The 19799-nt window shown below is 39.9% G+C and overlaps 1 protein-coding gene across 1 annotated transcript in view; it reads right to left on the bottom strand.

The window, feature by feature from the left end:
• The window catches only part of LOC127656626 (kinesin-like protein KIF26A), a 167393-nt gene extending 148998 nt beyond the window's left edge, over nt 1–18395 (bottom strand). The window contains exons 1-2 of the mRNA XM_052145040.1: nt 18261–18395; nt 15164–15400 (exon numbers count right to left, since the gene is read on the bottom strand). Of these exons, the coding sequence (XP_052001000.1) occupies nt 15164–15400; nt 18261–18395 (372 nt within the window). The remainder of the gene's footprint in view (nt 1–15163; nt 15401–18260) is intronic.
• Between the last annotated feature and the right edge of the window lie 1404 nt (nt 18396–19799).

Genomic DNA, 19799 nt, shown 5'->3' with positions numbered 1-19799 from the left:
GAAAACAGAGGGCACTTCAGCTGAATTGAATGTGAAACTATTAAAGGCAATAAAAAGTGAGTGATTTATAGTGACTGCTGCGACATGTGTGAGGCAAACCTTCCCTGCAGGGTTAAAAGTGAAGAATGGGGCGAGCAAGTCGAACCAGGACTTCCAGTAGGCCTTCAACTCTGCTTCAACCAGCCTTACTTTTCATGAGAGCCTTGTGCTTTTCTTTGGTAGGGTGTGAGAAAATAACTGAAGCACTCAGAATAACCATTCGAAAAATGCCGTTGGGCATGCAGCCACATTGACAGTCACCTGAAAATTCAGATTAGCTCATGACAATACTCAGCTTATTGACGCATTTCACACAGCCAACGAGAGCATAAGGAGAGGATAAATGTTGAGCAAGAGGTTTAGCTTTTTAAATTGGAATGACACGTCTTTTCAAGCCTGTGTTACACCTCAGAGGTTTCGCATAATACTTCTTCTGAGCACTGGCATGCAATATAAACTTAGTATGAGTGTGTTATGCAAATACAAATTAAATGAGACAATCAGCCTCCACACTGAAGATCTCTGTCTTCATTCTCCCCATCACGGCAAGACAAAACAATCTAATCGGGCCTGCTACACCCATTTTCATACTTTACTATGATACTTGTTCCATAGTGCCTATAATTACAGACATTTCATATAACACTTAAATGGATAGTTCACCCAAAAATGAAAATTCTCTCATTATTTACTTATCCTCGAGCCATCCCAGATGTGTATGACTTTTGTTCCCCGTCTATCGCTCACATCGACATTGTGTCGAAGAAGCGACACTAAGGGTCTCTCTTGAGAACCTTTTGCATCTCTGATCTATGAGAAAAGGCCAATGATAAATTGGTGATAAAGGGAGGGAAATGTTTCATTCAGTAATTTTCTTCGGAGCTGACTGGTTGTGTATGCAGCGAGCTGCGAGTCACACACTGTTCCTCTCATCTCTGAGTGCGATTGCTGTTGGATCTACAGCGCATATCAGCGGCTTTCTCCCTTCTCTGCACGGCAGTGCAGTTTTGCCCCTGGGCGCTTCAACAGCACAGTAAAAGTGTTATTTCTCTAAAAGAGTTATTTTCTCTAAAAGAACAATATACACAGCTGGCGTTGAATGTCCTTTTCAGGACGTGTCTTTATAAAGATGCCCTTCCGCCCAATACTGAGTATTGTCATGAGCTAATCTATGTAGTTCCTGGATGCGGTAGAGTGCTCTCCGCTCCTGACGGCCACAGGCGCTGTCTCGTGTGTCTGGGCAGCGATCACACCGAGGCAGCGTTTGTAGATGGCTCATGTTCTTACTGCGATAACATGACCATGGCAACATTGCGGTCTTGGCTTTCCTTCCGCAGAAGGTGGACAGAGTGATTGCGATCCACCTGTGCCCCCTACAAGGCCTGTAGGATGAAGTCTTTACTGACCTCCACCGGACAGGCCGCTTCCGCCCTGTATGCCATGGCCCTCCTGCAAGTCCACCAGGCCAAGGCTCTTAAAAATCTGCACTTGGGTAGTCCTGATCCCGACGTGCTGCAGGAACTGCGCTCAGCGACCGATCTCGCCCTCAGGGCCACACTCGGGCAGGCGATGGCCACTCTCGTGGTTCAGGAATGTCATCTGTGGCTAAACAAGACACGCTTCCTCGACGCACCTGTCTCCCATTTCGGCCTTTTCGGCGACACTGTCGAGGATTTTACCCAGCAGTTCTCAGCGGTGAAAAAGCAGACGGAGGCCATATCACACATCATGTCCCGCCACACCTCCAGCGTGGGCCATGCCCCGTCTGCCCGCCGAGGGCGTCCTCCTGCGGCACCTAAGAAACACACAGCTCTGCCTCAACCCGGGCCCAGCTCTCAGCCCCAGCGTCAAGCACCCTGCAGGTGGCACACGCCCCCCGTCTCATGAACCCCTTCAAGGACCCGGAAGGCTCCCAAGCATTCCTGAGACAGAAGACCCAGGGACCAAGATGTTTGCTCCGGAGCTGGTAAGCAGACCACTCCGTCCCCCAGTGGAGAGCCGGGAGAAGAATTTTCAGTTAAGTTTATTTACTTTGCCACACCCCCTTCAGGCTGCGGTACCCACATTCTCAATAAAAGAGAAATTCCCTTTGTCTCTGGGTCACCTGTGTATTTTCCCCTGTGTATTTTCTGCAGTACGGTCCCCTTGCGAGCGGACCCGCGTCTCCCTTAGGCAGTCCTCACTGACCCCTGGTTGCCGTGTTTGTAGCAACTCCTCCCTCCCAATGAGGTAGGATCTACCACCGCGCCATTCTCCACATGTGACCTAAAAGCCCATGTGATGTATTTCACCACTCTTTACCTCCCTCAGTCTGGGCAGGTGTAGTCTCTGTAGGGTCTTTTCCCCCTGAAAGAATAGGAAAACTGGGAAAGATCACCTTCCCCGATGCGTATGATAGCGTTAAGATGGCCCCAGCAGATTTAACTCTGCGCGAAACATAGAGAGAGAAAAGCCACGGCTGGCGCGGCCTGCTCCCATGATTGGCACGACGCCTTGTTCCCCCCTGTCGAGGGTAAACAACCGGAAGGCTTTGATGATTTTATGGGCGTTGAGGAAGGGTATGTTTATGGCGTTGAGGAAGGGTATGTGCAGCTTGGCACAGCTTGTCGCTTTGGCACGTAAAATACCTGCCCCCTCCTGTGTCAGCAGTACACGTACACAGCTCAGCGCGTGGCGTGATTTAAATTGGACCCCTAGTGTCACTTCTTCGACACAATGTTGAAGTGAGCGGTAGACGGGGAATGTCTAGGTTACAGATGTAACCTCCATTCCCTGATGGAGCGAACGAGACATTGTGTCTTCCTGGCCACGTTGCTGAACCGAGCCACTGTTGCGGCCGAACCTCATTGTCGGCTCCTCAGAAAAATCCTGAATGAAACATTTACCTCCCTTTATACCTGTATGTCCGGGGGCGGGACTTGCAAATTCTGTCTGCCAATTTCTCATTGGCCTTTTCTCATAGATCAGAGATGCAAAAGGCTTTCAAGAGAGACCCCTAGTGTTGCTTCTTCGACACAACGTCTCGTTCCTTCCATCAGGGAACGGAGGTTACATCCGTAACCTAGACATTATTTAGCAGAACGCAAACGAAGATTTTTAGAAGAATATTACAGATCTGTAGGCCATACAAAGCAAGTGAATGGTGACAAGAACTCCAAACGCTCCAAAAAGGAGATAAATTCAGCATAAAATAATCCATAAAACTATAGTGGTTTAATCAATGTCTTCTAAAGCAATCCAGTTTGTTTTGGGTGAGAACAGACCAAAAAATAACTAGATGGCACTATAGGAAGTGTAATCGAGCTTGAGATCATAATCTCCAAGGAGACTGCTGTCAAGATGCATAAAAGGAGTTGAATCTGTTCTCACCCAAAATCATATGGATCACTTCAGAAAACCACTGCTCTTATGGATAACATTTATGCTGACTTTATCTCCTTTTTGGAGCTTTAAGAGTTGTGGTCACCATTCACTTGCATTGTATGGACCCACAGAGCTGGCATATTATTCTAAATATCGTTGTTTGAGTTCAGCAGAAAAAGGGAAGTCATACACATCTCGAGAGAATTGGAATATAGCACACAGGTCTTTTGGAAAAGTTTTATGGTGTTTTTTTTTGTCATTTTGGGAGCTTGATAACCATTTTCACATATCGTTGTTGGACAATAGATGCATCAAGATTTTTCAAATATTTCCTTTTGAGTTCACTGTGGCACCTCAACTCCAGGTTTGGCATCACTGACCACAAAATACCTTTGGTTATTGCATGTGTCATTAGTGAATGAGACCCACCAGTTTGAATATGCCGGATGGAAAATGAGAATTGAAAAGACTTTTTGTGAATAACGAATTAAATTTCGGTCTGTTCCTCGATCAAAAATATTATTTGGCTTCAGATGACTCGTAATCGCTTTCATCGTTTAAGAGCCTTTACCTTTAAGAGTCCGATGTCACTCATATGCATGTATACACACTACTGCAGGTGTTAAGCGCTCTTAATGGAGGGCAAACTTCCATCTATCCAGCTTATCCTTAGATGATTCTCCCAGGGGTTTTTGGGGGGGTTGGTCACAAGAGAGTTCAGGGAGATGACTGACAGCAAATGAGAGCTAAGTATTCTCATTACAACCATCGTCTAAGGTTTCACACACCATATAAAGGACCAAGAAATGCAGGTGTTTTTTACCTGCCCTGTGAATGGACTTTAAAATTCTTACATGTCATAACAGAGGGCTTATAGACCCTTAGAAATGTAGTGGCCATTATAATTGATGACAGCCATTTCAGTGCCTTTCTTTCCACAATGGAGATGAAATAATGACCGCCCTGAGCACATACTCATCTTATTAAATATGATACCATATACCATGTAGCCCTTTATCAGAATAATGGGAGAGGGAATGCTGCATTCCATAATGTTGGGTTGCTCTCACCCAGGTGCAAATGCTGTTGAATTTTGTTGAATGATCTCTTAATCAAAGTGGACAGCAACTAGAGTGAAACAGTTTTACGCTAGCCTTCTCAGATTAATTCTTACCAGTTAATTGTATTTCTAGCCAGACATAGAATTTAGGCATAACGTTGACCATTTAAAGAGAGTTGCGTCAACTGCGCTAACTGCAATTGTGTGCTGACAAGTTAAGTGCCAGTCATTGTAGGCAATGAAGTAATGAAGTCTTTGTCCATTGTCCTGTGTTAAGCTTCCAGGCATTCCATCCTCAGTCATTGTTCAGGTGTTAAGTGTCCTGACATTGAAGTGAATGATCTACTGAAGTGAGAGCTTCTTTATTGTTTGAAGTTCAGAGACCATTCCTCACAGATATCAGGTGGAGGAATCATTGGTAATAAATAATAAAACAAAGGACGGCGCAGTCTGAAAGCAAACCTGGGGAAAAAGAGTGAAGCCATTAAAAGCTGTGGGGCGTGAAGAAAGACTAATTGCTGCCTGTGAGCATGTATTTGGCAGAAGACGGCAAAGAACCGGCCTGCCACTGACATGACTATGCTGACCACGCATTTCCCAGGAAATGCCAATTTAAAGTTTATTATCCTAGAATGCCTTCAATGAGGATATAGCTTTTGAGTAAGTTCTTAATCTGAATTTAGCAGTTTTTGCAAGGTAATTTTCCAACCTTTCTGTAGTGAAAATCACATTCCATTTAATTCCATTGCGCTTGACTTAATATATGCATCAAATTTGCCTAAATTTGTAACAAACACATTTCACAGATCCGCGTGAATGTAAAAAAAAAAAAAAAAAAAAAACGTGAATGTTAGCCTCAGGTGGAAGACTCGGTTTGCCAGTGGGATCAAATCTTTGAAAGATACTCAGACTTTAGTTTGAGGCCTTATTTGGTCTCATAGAACTACACCTTAATGTTTTTGCTAAATGATTTTACATGGCTCGTCATTGTACATTTTGGGGCAGGAAAACTGATCTCACTTTTAAGCCACTTAGTGTTCATTTTACTGTGGAACTGGTGCAAAATGTGTAAGGAGCTATTTTGCAAAAATGGTACTAGTCCTGTTTTTTTGTTTTTTCATGAGATCATGAAAAAATTAGATCTCTTTTTCATGAGATATTAGATGTAAACTAGATATCCAAGAGCAGAATTGACTCAATATCCAAGAGCAGAATTGACTCAACTTTTTTCATGCCAGTCTATTATTGTGGTGTCAAATGCTAAATGGTATATATAAAAATAAGGTTGTTCACTTTATATTTTGGCCTCTTCCTGTTTAACCCTAAATGCATGGGTGTTTTGCCAAATATTATTACATACTACATACAGTACATAGATCCGACACATATGTATCACAAATTAATTTACAAAACGCCCAGATAGTGTCAAATGTAATGTGTCAAGACAATTAGAAAAAAAATTGAATAGAGTATATTCTTATATATTTTAAAGTTTTATTTTTCAGATATCAAAGAGATGATACAACAAATATAGAGCAGGATTCATTACTTCCACACTGGAATTTCATGAACGTAACTGGCTGTCAAACACACATTGAGCTATACATAATCTACATATACGATACACACAAGCTATATATATGTATTTTCTCAGGCACTTTTTGAGTCTAAATAAAAACACAACTTACATAATTTCAGTAGAACACTCAAATGACAATAGCCAAGTCATACTGTTCATGGGTTACACTTGCTATAGTCTTTCACGTTGCTTCTTCGTTAAATAGCAATGTCAAATGTAAATCTAGTCAATCACTGGCACATCAATGCCATCTTGAATATGACATAGTATGTTTAATATGTAACTGTATGCACATATGGAATATTGAAAATTCACCATTGTCACACAACAACAAAAAATCTACGTGATACAGTAGACATTTTTATTAATATATTATTAATTTGTCTTGTAATTATCAAATAAATATATATCCTGTGATAGTAAACTTATATAGATATAAAATAGTCATAAAATATATTTATGGAAGTGCAAAAAGAAAAAAAAATAAACTATATTACTACATATCAAGGGTCTTTAATGACCATATACACTTTTGGTAGTTTTGAAATTTTGCCTTTTTTTTTTTCCATTTATTTTTTATACTATTCAGAAGAGAAAGGTTGATGAATACTAAAGAGATGTGGGCATAACTCCAAAAAATGGATGAGGTACAGGGGGTGGAATGAGGTGCCTGGTCATTAAAGACCAGTGGTTGTCAATTCCACAAACATTGACAAAAAGTGATTTCAATCTTTTTTCAATTCCTCTTGCTTACTTGATGGGTATTATAACATAATGTAATGTCTCGGAGGTCAAAGTTTGCAGATACCAAAGCATATCGGATGGTTTCCTCTCATGATGCAAGTACTGCTTTCACAGATGTCATGTTTGTAACACTGGATTTTCCCTATTTATGTGAAAACAACAATGAATAAAAAATAACTATTACATGTTCTTATGAGTGCCAATCCTTCTACATTCTGTAGCTATTATTATTTCTGAATTGTGCATTTCAATTTTTATTTCAATTTTACAAAGTGTGTGCTCTTCCAAAAACTTGTGTCCATTTTTGTCACATCTGTAATGCAAGCTCATTTCCCGATTTAAACTGGAAAAAAAAATAAAAAATTGTCTACACTGAAACTTCTGATGTCTGGACTAGAGGTCGACCAATATATTGCAGAGACTGATAAATCGTCCGATATTCTGAATTTTAAAAATATATTTTCACATGCCAACATGTCACTACAAAAATAGACCAGTTTGCAACACAGTCTCAGGGTGTGTTCACATTAAAACAAACTCTGGTGCAATTGCTCTGTTAGTGCGGTTCATTTGAACAAGTGTGAATGCTGTCACCCTTGGTGCGCACCACACAAGAGGACCAAGACCGCCTGAAAAGTGGGTCTCAGTCTGCTTCAAAATTAACTCTGGTGCGGTTTGATTGATATATGAACGCAACTTGGACCAAAGACATATAAACGGACCAAAAACAGGAAGTAATTTGCCTAATACTGACCTTAAGCATACCTGGTTCTTCTCATCATAGGAGCTATGTTGCCCTTGCAGCATATCTTTGTTTGTGTGTGCAATGGAGGAATTCCTATTATTTCCTATTATTACAAATATGCGCATATCTCTTTAAACAGATGTAATAATCGAACATCACACAACTTCAGCAGATCCAGCATCCTGTGGAGAGCTCATATATCTTCCTCTGAAGCACTTAATCTAGTAGTCTATCCTTAACAGTTCCCTGTAACTTTTCTAATGATAAAAGGCAAATATCAATAAAACTTGTATTATATGGTGTTTTATAAACAAAGTTCGTGAGGAGCAAGATCATTTAATCCAACCAATCACCAGAGTAAAAGTATATAAATACCTGCTTACCTCTACATAGCATTGAGAGTTTCCGGCATTCGGTCCTGCCTATTGCCCACGAACAGACCCATGCAAGTGAATTGGATCATAAGATTGCAACTCTGTTGCAAAGCATTCGCCTTCACCAGAACAGCTCTTCCGTCTAAATCATCTTGTTTCAACAGAAGCTGCCACAGCAGCTCATTCGTTTCACAGCATCGACTGCTATCACTTTAAATGCTACATTAACTCTGTCTTTCCTCCTAATCTCTATTTGCTGGAGCAGATCATTGCGTGAAGCTGCTTCCGCAAATGGCTACTTCGACACTGTACACATGTGAAACAGCTCTCTCCGACTGTTCATATGTTCTCATCTAAAATTTCCACCCGGAGTGGTCCGTTTGCGTGAGGCTGCTTCCGCAAACTGGCTATTTGGCGCTGTATACACGTGAAAAAGCTCTCTTCGAATGTTCATATGTTCTCTTATCTAAATTACCCACCTGGTGCTGCCGACTGCATGAAGCTGCTACTGCAAACTGGCTGCTTCGGCTCTGTATACATGTCAAACAGCTCTCTATGACTGTTCAAATGTTCTCTTACCTAAACTTTCTACCCAGAATGGTCCATCATGTGAGCTGCCTCGCGAATGGGAACTGCTCCAGATCATGCCTCTTAAGCTCTATTACAGCTCTATTCGAATATGTGCAACAAAGATTAACTTTTATAATTCAGTCATCATGTCAGCACTCCCCAGCATTCTGGTTCTCCTGCACAGGTGATTCCAGTCAGCCTTATTATCTTACGTGCAGCTTGTTTAGGGCATAATGCATTCAGCGATTCCGTTTGTCAAATTCTAACGTGAATATCACGATCATTCTCCCTTCAAAGTGCCCTTCGGAGCGTGATTTATCCCATTGGGAACACAGGGGCAATCACGCAACAGCGAACTCCTTCCAATCGACCGATACTCATATTACAACTTCTTTTCAAACCAACGCAGACATTTTAACGAGAGCTCACTGCTGCGCAGCACTCGCTCTGACAATTACACAGCACACTACAGTTATCCACAGCCTCTGTCCGAACAGACATGAGCCAAATTCGGCTCTGCAAATGTGGGCTCACAGGCCGTGACCCAACTCCCCGTGTCCTGAGCTCGCAAATACCCTGTTCAAGCGCCGCAACTGTTCACGTGCTACAACCTCGGCATGTCTTACAGACCATGCGTCTCAAACTCAGGGGGCATTCGAGCTCAGGTCAAGTCTCAAGCCTCAAGCCCTCTGCCAGGGACAGCAAGCCACATATGCTTACTCTGTCCTCACTACAGGATTACATTAACTTGCAAACTACTGAAATACTGTTTGCAAATATGCAGATATCTCGTTTAAACAGATTAATTCATATCTTCCTCTGAAGTGTGTATTCTATCAGCCGGAATCAAAAACTTCAGGATCAGGTCAAAAGTTCCTCTGATTCACAAATATTGACGGTCACTCCTTGACAATCCAAACAGGCGATCCAGACCATTTAAACTTTCAGGAGATTGTAACTTGGGCTGGATCCAATTTCAAGGCTGTGTATGAAACCAGGAAAATGCTGCCTACGGAGGCTGTATATGGAGGTAGGATGAAAATATGGTGCTTTTCTAACTGTTCAGAGACCATTTTCACTGCAAATGTCACATCCATAATGCTGGAATTGCCCAGGTATGCAAGTCGGCAGTTGGCCAGAAATATCTGCAAAGTGGACCAGACTTTATGCCGATAGTCAAAAGTCTAGCAATGCAAGACTACATGAATGCTGGCATTGTGTTGTTATACAACAATTAAAAATACATTTCGACCATTGAGTAAAAGCAATTGACTAGAAGACCAGTACTCCTTGCCAACACAAACTGGCTTTGGATAAAAGAGCTCTACTATGAATCAGTGAAGTGCAGCTGGGTCATTAGGGCAGGCTGACATCTGAAACTTCTGAGTGCTGGGGTTTCCAAACTTTACCTACAAACCTTGGGTAAGCGCAATGATCATAATGATTATATGAAAGAAAAATAGGTATAAATGCCTGAAAATCTGAAAGAATAAATAAAGAATCAATTTAAAGCCTGGATTTCAGCCATAAGGCCACACAAACCTGTGCCATACTGTGTAAGGAGCTGATAAACAGTAACCCACTATAGCTTCTCATCTAAAAACCATTTAGCTCAAAGTCTCTAAGTTCAGGTCAGGTAACCACCACACAGCTCTAGCTGGACAAAGCATCCTTTCTTCTCTACAACTCAAGGAGGGCAGAACTCCCTTGGCCAATGCATCCACGGTCTCATTAAGCCAACAGCACAGGGGCTGATAGAGGGGTAACCTCTCCGTCTTGACCCCATCGCTTTATCCTCCACACCTGGTGCGGACCACACAAGGCAGTTAGCCAGGGTGAAATGGCAGCCAAACTTGGTTCTCCATTGCAGGTGAGTTAAGATGAGGAGATATGTGGATGAACCATTTAGTATATGAATGAATTTGGAAGTACTATCCACTATGGATTGTAAAAAATTATGCATATATACACCGTTCAGTCACAATATTAAAACAGCACCCACCCGCATCTCAGAATAGCACACCACAATTGTAAAGAGGAGTTATCTGAGTTATCGTAGACTTTGTCAGTTCTAACCATTCTGTCCATCCTCTGTTGACCTTTCTCATAAACAAGGCATTTCCGTCCACAAAACTGTCACTCACTGGATGTTTTTTTTGTTTAGTTTTTTTTGGCATCATTTGGAGTCAATTCTAGAGACCGTTGTGTGTGAAAATACCAGGAGATCAGCAGTTACAGAAATACTCAAGCCAACGCTGATGTTCCGAGATGCTGAAAATAAAATCTGTGAACCATGATACAACAGCCAAAGATGTCCATCTGCATGTGCACAACACTTTACAGATAGAGCAGAATGAATCCAAGTATGTACAGCCCTTCGATAGTAACTAACAGGTAATCAACAAATAATTCAGACTGATCACACTGTGATTTCGTCGACAGGAGTTTAACATTTCTGCTGCTGATACCAAAACCACCAGTTGTCGAAGCTGGACTTGCAGTTCAGGTGAAATGTCCACAGGGTGGCACCAAAAGTGAGTTTTATTTCTAGTTTATAAATGATGCAATACAGTCAACAGGAATCCATATTTTATTAACCCTACTCCCTAACCAAAACCTAATCCTAAACCTAACCATCAGTGGAGTAAAAAATTTATTTTAGAGCAAAATGCATCCTCCTCATCGCATTCACCATTGTTCACCATGTGAACACAATTACTTTCTGGTTTCAGTGGAACAAGAACCCATGTCTCAGATATGCGTCAGAAGCACCACAGGGAAACACACCACTGTTTTCATTTTCCACTCTCCATGGTTTTCACTCGCATCAGTGTACTTTATATTTTTAGCGATTAAATTGATGTTTAGCATGTTAAATTGCTCAATAAACGTGTCTCCGTAGTGCCGATACTTTAAAGAGTTGCGATAATTTTATTGCACAAAACTATCATAGTCCTCACAAATAAGTAATGGATTTAAAGTTTGAAAGTAAATGTCTTGAAATGTATTGTTGAAAGTGGTGAAATTATTATACAAGAGGCGTTTTGGTGGCTATGAAAGCAAATGAGGGGCAAATTTAGCAGATGCAACTTTTCAGACAGAGTTTTACCATGCTGAATATACTTGTAGACTGTTATCACGCTAAAGCACATCTCAATAAAGCCTTCTTAGAAAAGTGTATTTAAAGCCATTTAAAAACATTTAATTGTCCACTCTAACCAAATAACACATTTTGAGGTGGGACAAGGTCATGAACACACACGCACACACTCACAGACACATAAAAGCCCTCTTTTCATACCCTGAGGTAACCTGGAGTGAGGAATACTTGAGGGGGGGTTTCAAAGCAGACCGGAGGGTTTGTAATCCTACCTAAGCATGAGATCTCTCCTGAAGCACAACCACAAAAGAAAGGAAGGAGGAGGGGGGAAAACCTGAGGCTAACCCTATCAGCTAGTCAGACAACAATAAAAAGTCGGCAGCCTATATTTAACCGTGGTGGGAATTTGGTGAAGGGTATACAGGAACACTTTGAATACGACGTGATGAAGGTCAACTGGGTCTCCACTTCCTCCACAGACTCTGCAGCGAGCTCACTCTGCTGTTTTCTCCCCATAATGTCGACAGACAAGGGAGGAGATAAGCATAGTTTCCCAAAACAATGGGCTACTTCCAATACCCCCCCCCCCCCAGCTCAGAGAATGGCACTTTGCCTGAATACAGTGTGCAAATGTAAGAAAAGCTGTCGAAAACTTCAGAAAGGGAAAGTTATGAGAAAAAGTAATTTTATAGTCTTTAGGAAGTGAGCAAAGAGACTGCAAACACTGCTGGATGGTTTTGTAGCTTCCATTTAGCAGCACTCATGCCAGAATGGTAACCTATACAGTTTTAGTAAGCGGTATTGTAAGGATTGTTCTGGAGTTTTTCACAAGATTGAGAAATCCATAGCTGATTACTCAACCTGGTCTCAAATATCACATTACATAGCTATATTTTTGCAAAATAAATTTTTTAAGCGGCTCGTTGTATATATCACAGCACTAACACTAGAGGTGCTAAAACATTTACTTTTAATCAATTTCACACAAATCACATATTAAATGGCAGATTATCAGTTTATAACACTTACTTTTCGCTGTGGTCCTCACACAATGTTAACGTTTGACATCTTACCACTTTTGGATGACATGTAGGGCGGTATATTTTAATGTTTGCCTTTCATTACCTACCACATTTACAAGATTATTTGGATGCAATCAAATTGTGCCATTGCTCAACTGTCCAGAAGAGCATATGAACTGACTAGGCTTGGGATCGATGTTGTTTTCACGTATCGATAATCGAACGATTTTCCTGAGGATTATCAATATATATCAGGATTGTTCATAAATAAATAACACTGCTCTTTGCACAAAAGTCTTTGTCTTTCAGGCATATTTGTCAACACAACTTTGGTAAAGTGTGAGCGGTAGGGTTCAATTAAGTAGGTCATGCACCAGACGTGTCTGGCGAAAACATGGTGCATTTTAAAATTGTAAACAATTCTTACCTACAAAGGTATGTAAGCACACACCGCAGGCTCACCATCTCTGCAAGCTCAACTTGTAGTTTTCCATTAAATTCGACCCAAATCGAATGGTGGTGGTGGCGTAGTGGCTAAAGCACAGGGCTGTTAATCAGAAGGTCAAAGGTTCTAACCCCACGGCCACCACCATTGTGTCCTTGAGCAAGGCACTTAACTCCAGGTTGTTCCAGGGGGATTGTCCCTGTAATAATTGCACTGTAAGTCCCTTTGGATAAAAGCGTCTGCCAAATGCATAAATGTAAATGTAAATCATTATTAAAGGACAAAGATTATTTACTCTAGTTATTAGTGGATGATACTATTGGTGTGTTAAGTATATTTCAGTGAGCCTACATAATGTATTTTCAGTAACAAGAATGTAAATTTGTGGTTTGACAGCTTGAATTAAAGACCTATTCAGTGTACATACAGGGAAATTGTATAATAAACTTCGCCATTTCTAATCGTTCACTTTGCACTGTTACACCAGTTTCATACACTAACCTGAAAACTCATCAGCGTCTCTTTGTTAAGTCTGGAAGTACAAAAACTTTCGTAACTTTTGAGCTCGTAATGTGTGTGTAATGCCTTGTTCATGCGCGATCAGCTAAAGTACATTTTATATTGCCCCCTTGTGGTCTCCCAAAGCTATTACATCAGACTAAATTTAATGAAATGCAACTGGCAATGAATTGAAAGCACACAAATTGTACTTCTATTGTAATAACTGCTTATGTTAATATATTGATGCATTAGAAATGTATCGATAAAATAACATGCCGATCAATAATGGATATATAGATATTTTATGACAACACAAGAATTGACCCCTCAGCCGAATGTGTCATAGAAGCACCACAAAATCAAGTGGTTGCTTCAGCTGTTGCATTTTTGTTTGCACTATCGGTTAGTTTTAGGTTTAAGGTTTAGGGTAGGGAGGTAGGTTTTGTTCATTTCTATCTTAATAGAGCATTAACCTTAAAAACCCATCTGTTTGAGAAATACATGTAACTAGCTCTTAGCCACATACAGTGGACATTTCACCACGATATGTGTAAGAAACCATGTGATATAATTTTGCAAAAATTTTTCGAAAGTTACGACATATTGAATTCTTTCTACCATTAGAATGACATCACATTCCATTCTATAACGTCAGATGAAAAAAGGCCATTGTTAAAACATTAACGCACAGATCAAGATTAACTGCAAAGTTGAAGAGAATTCTGATCGATTTCGTCCATTTAGTGCTGCTTCATTAGGTTTACTTTTTCATCCAGCTCTTTTTTATCATGCACATCCACTTTCTGCATTTGCAAGCCCAGGGATTCATAGTGCTACACAGCTGAGCTTATCACATCTCACTCAAACCCTCCAACTCCAGCTTTAAAGGGTTTCACAAGTTTGACCATAAACCAAACAAACAGCACTAAGCAAAGCCACTGAAATCTAATTTATTTAGTAGACACAAGGTTTTTTAAAGATCCCTTAATCAGCCATATGGGGAATGTACAGGAGTATGCCACAAAACTGCATAACTGAAGCACAACAAAGCCTATAGCTCAACAGTCTACAAATAGGAGGTTGTTGAAATATTTACTCTTTACGAAGGTATAATAAAAAGATTAACCTTTTGATGACTGGGTGAGCTTTGTGTATTGAGACCTGAATAGGATATCGGTTTTCTGATAAGGGTGTCATAAAACTAGAAAGACAGGGCTTTTTTGTGTCAACTTCTCATCAGATTATGAGAGCTTAGTAGAAATGGCCTTTAATAGGCAATCACCGAGTGCTGCATCTGATTTGTGTAACTAAACACTTTCCCAATGCTTTGAAAGGAGAGCAGAGCAAGAATGCAACAAAGAGAGACACCTTCAGAGCTTTGAGGCTCAGGTGAAAGTCAAGTACTCTTTGAAAATACTGTAACTAAAGATTATTATCACAGTAATGGCATTGCTGCATGAACCAACGAAGGCTCTCTGAAAATAACATAATTAATTATAATCCAATTAAATTTAGTTTTTACCAAAAATGCAGCAAAAACCAATTGAACTGATTTTGCTCTGTTTTTGAGGTGTTTGCTTGTTTTGCAATGGCATCAAAAGAGTATATCTCACTAACTGACCTTTAAGGAAGTGGGGTCGGCCAAAACGAGGGCTTGCCTCCTTAGTTCAGCGACAGTCATCTGACATTGCTTGCACAGATCTGCCTTCGCCTCATCCCTCTCTGATTCAGAGACGCTCACCGCTCCTGCGCCTTCAGGTGGTGGTCTACTGGCGCACCTTTCCTCCTCCGCTGACAGTCTCTTTCTTGAACTCAACTTAGGTGAGAATGAAGACTCTCCGCTCGAACAGCCTCCAACCTTGAAAGACAATAAAATCATTTTACAAGAATCAAAACCTATTCTACAAAATTCACATGTATTTAAAACCTGTGGCATTTACACAACAGCTTCAATAAACATTATGAATTCATTACTTAATTCATAACAATGCTGTGTGTAATTGAAACCATATTTTCCAAATAATTACATAGTAATAACTTTAACATTTTACATTATTGTTCAGAAACACACACAAAGATTTTTTTAAGAATATCTGAGCTTTGTTGAACAGTGCAAGTGAATATTGGCCAGAAATCTGAAGGTCCAAAAAGCAGATAAAAGCAGCATAAAAGTTATCTACAGGACTCAATATTTAAGTCCTTTTTCACTATCTCCTCTTTCACTTTCAGATGTGGAAGTGAAACTAAACAGGCACCACATGAGACTTTCAAATGTGAAAATGAAAGTAGAGATTTATAGTTAAAAAAATTTACTTACATATTGATCTGTTTCTCACACACACATAAAGATATATATTTAACCATGGATTACTTTCATGCTGCTTTTATTGACTTTTTGGACTTGATGCACTTGCATTAAAAGGACCAATTGAGCTGATATATTCTTCTGAAAATCTCCATTTGTGTTCAGCAGAAGATAGAAAGACATTCACATCTGGGATGGCATAAGGGTTCATTTTTGGATGAACTGTCCCTTTAAGGGTTTATAAATGGTTAATTAATGACTAATAATTTGTTTACAAATACATTATAGATAACTGATATGCATTTATAAACAACATGCATGAAAAGGGTGACTTTCATGCAATATTGCCAAACAATGAGCCATTTTACCTTACATGTTATAAATGCGTAATAACCATTATTCAACCTAAGTAACCTATGAAAATGTGCCTTAATGTAAAGTGGACGCATATAAAGAATTTATTAAGGATCTGTCAACATTAGAAACTTCTGTATGAAGTTCCATATGGTGTAATGGTCATAAATAAGGCTTTATTATGATATACACTGGGAATGAGCATGAAGACCTGAAAAGTGTTTTAGAAATCCCTGCTTTTAATCTCAATATAATCATCTGTTTTGCTGCATTGTGACATACAGTTTATTATGAACTAAGGATTTTCATGCGTTTGATTAAATTATGTATGATTAAGTGTATTTAAGAAGCATTTATTACACAGTACTCACTATTTGGCAAGTATTGCATGAAAGTATCTCCCTTTTGAATTATGTTGTTATAACTGCATATCAGTGATTTATATAATACATCAGTAAATGCCGTATTAGTCACTAATGCACCCATTTAGGAACCTTAAACAATTAAATATTAACGTGGTACCGTAAGCAACATATAATAGTTTATTTTTCAGATCTTAACTTGTGTAAATACACTGTAACATGAACACTGTAATGTAAAGTGTGACCAAACAAATGGGTTGCAAGTCAATCAAACGTAATGCGCATATCTTGGCATTCAAATAGAATAACTTCTCAGCACCAGCTGTTCATGACTTACAGTGGACCGGCCGATCTGGCACTCTCCTCGCGCATTCCCCTGTGTCAAATCCATCATCTCTGTATCAACGGATATAGAGTGCACTTTATTGCACCTCTGTTTGTCTAAAATTGTGCTACACACATTGATTAGGAACAGAGTTCCTGTAGTGCCAGTGGGAGCGCAAAAGAAAAAGCATGACTAAATTCCCATGGTAAAGTTTGCTGTAGTCCCATGACGACGCTCGTGTGCCGAAGCGAGGTTTGACTGCTGTCAATGCGCGCGGCTCGGTCACTCTAGCTGGAGGGGTGGAGCTGGGCACTAAGCATTCAGCAACTATTTCAAACACTCATGTGGTGGTTGTCGAGATAATATGGACTGCTTGTTATGTTGAACAAAAAGTGGAAATAAAGTTCCAGACGCTGATTTATTTATCTATTTTTTTTTATTTTTTATTATTTATTAAACTCAAAATTTCTCCATAAATGTACTGCCTGTGTATGTGTAGTGGTGGGCTTTTTTATCTTCTTTCTTCTTTAAAAAATAAAATAAAAATAAAAAAATACATACTCGTAAGTAAATCTAATCAAAAGAGTTTAAAACTGCATGTCTGATATGAAACAGTTCATAATAAAAATAAAAGGGGGGTCATATTTGAAAAGGAATAGCTCATGCACACATACCTACGCACTATTACAAACCTTAAATTTGTATGTCATAAATAAAAGTAAAAATAATCTCGCCATAAATTACGTCATCTTTTATTTTACGGTTCATTGCTACTGTGGGCAGTCCACTGTGAGACCACGGGTCTGTAGAGGATGTGCCTCATGTCTGCTACTCTGGCGCCACCCTCTGATATATCTTTGAACTACATCTTCCAACCTCGACGTTTGCTGGAAATTGTGTACGTACATGTTTAAATATTTAATTATGAATCACTAAATATTTGATGTTAATGGTGTATATACTCCTGTCACTTGATGTTATCACAAACAAAATACTGTAAATCCCCACCTCCAAAAACTCACTGTGTGTGTCCTTTGTCTGTGACAGCGCAACTAGTCAATTCAAACCATCAATAACGGACCGTTAAACGCGGGCGCACGAGACGTGTAGTAGTAGTTCGGCTATTTGAACACTTTTAGCAATATATAGGACGTGTAGTCTATATTAGCTTCTTAATCTCTGCTAGGTTGTTCCCAAACCTTTATTTGACCAGGAGTTTTCAGGTTGATGTACTTGTTGCGAGAAACAGTTAGCCTACTGTAAACCGAAGAGTTGCTAAGATCGCACTTGGTGTGGACGATGAGAGCTGTTCGTGGTGCTGAAATGACGCACAACTTGTTGAGTCTTTTGTCCAGTCTGCGAGCATGCTTACCTTGGCTTTTCGTTTTAAAAGATGGCTAGTAAATCCAAAAATGATGTCAGTGTCCACGAAAAACGTCCCCAGGTCTATCAGACTGGGCTTCTGCTTGTCTGACCCAGGAAGCCCGTTCGAGTTTTGTAAATCCATTGAGCTGTGGACATATTTCCTCGCCATGCTCAAAGCAAACAAGAAGTCATTGCAGCGCTCTGGAGTTCGGAGTCATTTTATTTTACAGATTGTTTTCTATGATTCCCAAGCAGTGTCGTGGTCATATCCAGAGGTTCTTATTAAAGAAATCCCACTGATGACTCATTTAGATCGTCCTGGTACTGTTCCGAATTAGTTGTCACAGGTAAAATCATACATCCATATTTTGACCCTCGTCAAAGCTTACCAGAACTCCACACAATCCATTCGTGATCCTTGAGCCTTTGACATACATCCTTGTTGGATAGGCTGTCCATCTCTTGTCTACACGTCTATGAGTGAACACATGTGAGCCTGTTGAGGAGGACTACATTGAGCAACTCTCTCTCTCTCTCTCTCTCTCTCTCTCTCTCTCTCTCTCTCTCTCTCTCTCTCTCTCTCTCTCTCTCTCTCTCTCTCTCTCTCTCTCTCTCTCGTGGTTAGTCGGTCTCGCGCTTGAAGCAGTCAGTGCGTTCGCGTCTCAGCGGACCGATCAGACTATGACATGGTACAACAGGGCTAAAGGCACACCTTAAGGATTTTTTTCAATTACTAAAGTTCTATGAACGTTCTCTTAAGCTTATATTATTTGTAACCATAAACTAACGTTCCCAGAACGTTGCCGAGAGGTGTGACAACCTACACGGAACATACACAGGTTATTGGAACATACATTTGGTTCCCTAATTGTTATTTTTAGGTTGTATTTTGGAACCAAAAAATTACCTTCCCAGAACTTTGAAGGGAGGTTTTCTTTTGACAACCTATTAATAACATACACAGAACGTTCTCTAATGGTTAATATTAGGTTTCTATTTTTTATTTAAAAAAATATAATAATTTGATTATTACTTTTTATAAACTTTTCAGTGAGGTTGCTACAACAATGACTGAAATTCGTGCAGTACTGCGTTTAATTAAATGCAGAAGTAAAATCACAGTGCCTTGGGATTCGAACGCATTGTAATAGAGAGATGAAAAGTAAATATTGGCTACTATGTGCCTTCCACATTTGGAGTGAAAGGCCCTAAGAGGGGTTAAAGTGATCTTGTGTAAATTTAGGGACAATAGTTATAGGTAACATTTGTCAACTTAGGCAAATACTTTTGAGACAGCAAAATGCTTTTTAAGTAACAAATTAAAATAATGCATATTCAAAATAACCACTTCAGAAAAGTAGTTTCCTGTTAATGGATTTTTAAGCATTCTATAAACAAGTGAATCTCTATTGTGATTTGTCAGTCAATGTGAGCCCACTTTAAACATTCTTCATCTCGAATCTATTCGCCCTAATTAAGAAAAACAATGTGTTTTATATAGGGGCCTTTAGTCCCTACAACAAGGGTTACTTTCACTTATGGGACA

Source organism: Xyrauchen texanus, chromosome 16 (assembly GCF_025860055.1).
Source record: "Xyrauchen texanus isolate HMW12.3.18 chromosome 16, RBS_HiC_50CHRs, whole genome shotgun sequence".
In the NCBI taxonomy this organism is placed as follows: domain Eukaryota; kingdom Metazoa; phylum Chordata; class Actinopteri; order Cypriniformes; family Catostomidae; genus Xyrauchen; species Xyrauchen texanus.
The sequence above is the reverse complement of the archived record's forward strand: the minus strand, read 5'-3'. Positions and strand labels throughout refer to the sequence as shown.